Below are 2,500 nucleotides of genomic sequence, written 5' to 3' on the forward strand. Positions count from 1 at the left end.
TGATAAAACTTACTAAGTTTTTGTTCACTTTATCTGCAAAGACTATTGAGGACTTCAACACCAATTATATTTACCTCAATCCCCATGGTTTTTGTCAAGTGTTCCCCACAGCCAGAACAAGTGTGGGAGGAATCAGACAAGAGCTCCGCATTAGTTGCAGTTCCACATTTCTGGCATAGAAGAAGTGTGTCTTCCCCTATTGCCGCTGGATAATGGTACTCGTGTGAAAAACTCCCACCAATATTCCCACAATCACCTTCAACTGAAAAAAGAATATAAAATAAAAATAAATAACAGAACCTGGAAAAAAAGAAGGAAAGACAGTTTCAAGGCAAAGGAAATATGTGACCTCAGAGCCTCACCTTTGATAAATGGAACTCCAATTCGCTGAAAGACTCGGTCGTAAGCTTTGCATATTTCCATGTAAGTTGAAACAGCAGCCTCCTCAGATACATCAAAAGTGTAGAGGTCTTTCATGAGAAACTCCTTGCACCTGGAAAACAAAAATAAAGCATTTGAGAGAAAAACAAGTTGAACAGCACTACAGCTTCCATCTTTACTTTCACACCTATCACTAATCAAAGGATATAATTTTACTCATAAACTCTCTCAAGTCTAAACCTTAAGAGTCCAAATCTGGGCTTCATCTCATCCCGAATTTTACTTGTTATCTGGTAGAGACGAAGAGGTAGATGCCGATGTGAAAAGGGATAAATATCAGCAATGAAGTTAACTATAGCCTCTTCATGGGTCTGAAATACAGAAGTATGGTCATACTCTATGTTTTTGGATATCAGTATATCATAATATATATATATATATATATATATATATATATATATATATATATATATATATATATATATATATATATAAAAGATTGAAAGTAATAATCTGACAAGTATAATTGTGACAAACAAGAGATTAAATCATTATTTCATTAATTTAAAGTAATATTTTTTGTCCAATAAAAGTAAAGAAAGCAGTTTTGCATTTATCAAACTGCTTATAAATCAAATTTGGAAATCAATTTCCTTCAAATTTCATTCTATTACATATTAAAGGCATATATAATTCTCAAATAAGAAGAAACAAACTTACAGGACTTAGAACATAATCCTTTTCATGTCTATCTTTCACCTTCAGCAGTTCCTGACCTGTTGATTCCCATCTACCTGCAGAGATGACTAAAAGTCAACATTCCTGCTCAAAGTCATTCCTAATTCACAAATTATAACATATGCATGTATGTGAAAGTATGTGGGGGGGTGGAGGGGATGAGTGTACATGTATTTGTTTGTTAGTGTGTGTGTTGAGGGGTGGAGGCATACATATTCACATACACATACATATTCAGATACAGGCACACACATACACATACATGCACATACACATATATCAAAACTATTATTCAGATAAATATCTAATAAGAAACTCTGATATTTTATACTTTTTATAAATGTTCAAAACACTGTACCTGTTATTTTCCACAGTTGGCCTGGAGTTAGAAGAGGTAAAGAAAGCCTTTGAGCATTGACAGATGCCATTTCCTCGTCTATTACCTTCGTTAGTTTCGTAAGAGCTCGTTGGCCTAGTGGCAAGAAGGCATACATTCCGTTACTACGTGAACTTAGTATACCACAGTTAACCATCAGCTGTTTAGAGAAGAATTATAATGCTTAATCATCAAAGGTAAATAAAAGGGTGCATGTGTGTGACAGCATGTTTCTAATTACTTTCTGACGCTAGTCCTGAGAAAAACAGATTTTTGGGCAAGGTATCCATAGGCAAATGTGATGTACTTTTACTAACACAAATGCCTGTTAGATTTATAAACAGTTGAAGTCTAATTACTGTTTTAGATATATATACAGTCAAAGGTAAAAAGACAGTTTTAGGTCTGTATCTGAAAATTTATTGAATTCCATATCAATGGACTTCTATCACTGTCTATAAGTAAAATATACCAGTAGTAAAAGCAGAGCAATATGATAAGAGAAGCTGACAATCCCTGTAATTTTCAAAAGTATTTGGGACCAACCATGACTTCTGACATTATACACATGCACATTAATCAGACTGATCAGGCTCTTACTTGCCATTAAGATGGGGTAAAAATTTTGCATTCTTCCTGGGGATTTGTGGGCAAATGTTACAGAATGCTGTCCACCAAAATGGAAAATGGAATATCAATTATATTTGCTCATTCTATCCACCAAATTTCATTTCATTTCATTGATTTATTTATTTTTTTATATATATTTTTTTTTATTTATTTATTCTTTTTTAGATGTACCAGCACTTGGCTGAATCACGTTTTGTGAAGGTAAAGCTACTCAGAAGATTTTTATTTCAGATCTTTTTATTTAATAGGAAAGTCTTAACATTATTTCTGGTGGAGCTATGAACATTCTTTCAGATAGAATAGTGATGAGGCAGCACCTTATGAAGCCCCAAGAATCCAGAGGGAGGAGAGGGGGTGACCCTGGCAAGGTGAGAC

The 2,500-nt window shown here is 33.9% G+C and overlaps 1 protein-coding gene across 1 annotated transcript in view; it reads right to left on the reverse strand.

Moving 5' to 3' along the window:
- The window catches only part of ProRS-m (prolyl-tRNA synthetase 2-like protein, mitochondrial), a 4,629-nt gene that overhangs the window by 1,268 nt on the left and 861 nt on the right, over positions 1 to 2,500 (reverse strand). Inside the window, exons 2-6 of the mRNA XM_027368544.2 lie at positions 1,478 to 1,655; positions 1,102 to 1,175; positions 622 to 752; positions 363 to 493; positions 75 to 262 (exon numbers count right to left, since the gene is read on the reverse strand). Of these exons, the coding sequence (XP_027224345.2) occupies positions 75 to 262; positions 363 to 493; positions 622 to 752; positions 1,102 to 1,175; positions 1,478 to 1,655 (702 nt within the window). The remainder of the gene's footprint in view (positions 1 to 74; positions 263 to 362; positions 494 to 621; positions 753 to 1,101; positions 1,176 to 1,477; positions 1,656 to 2,500) is intronic.

This window comes from Penaeus vannamei, chromosome 11 (assembly GCF_042767895.1).
Source record: "Penaeus vannamei isolate JL-2024 chromosome 11, ASM4276789v1, whole genome shotgun sequence".
In the NCBI taxonomy this organism is placed as follows: Eukaryota; Metazoa; Arthropoda; class Malacostraca; order Decapoda; family Penaeidae; genus Penaeus; species Penaeus vannamei.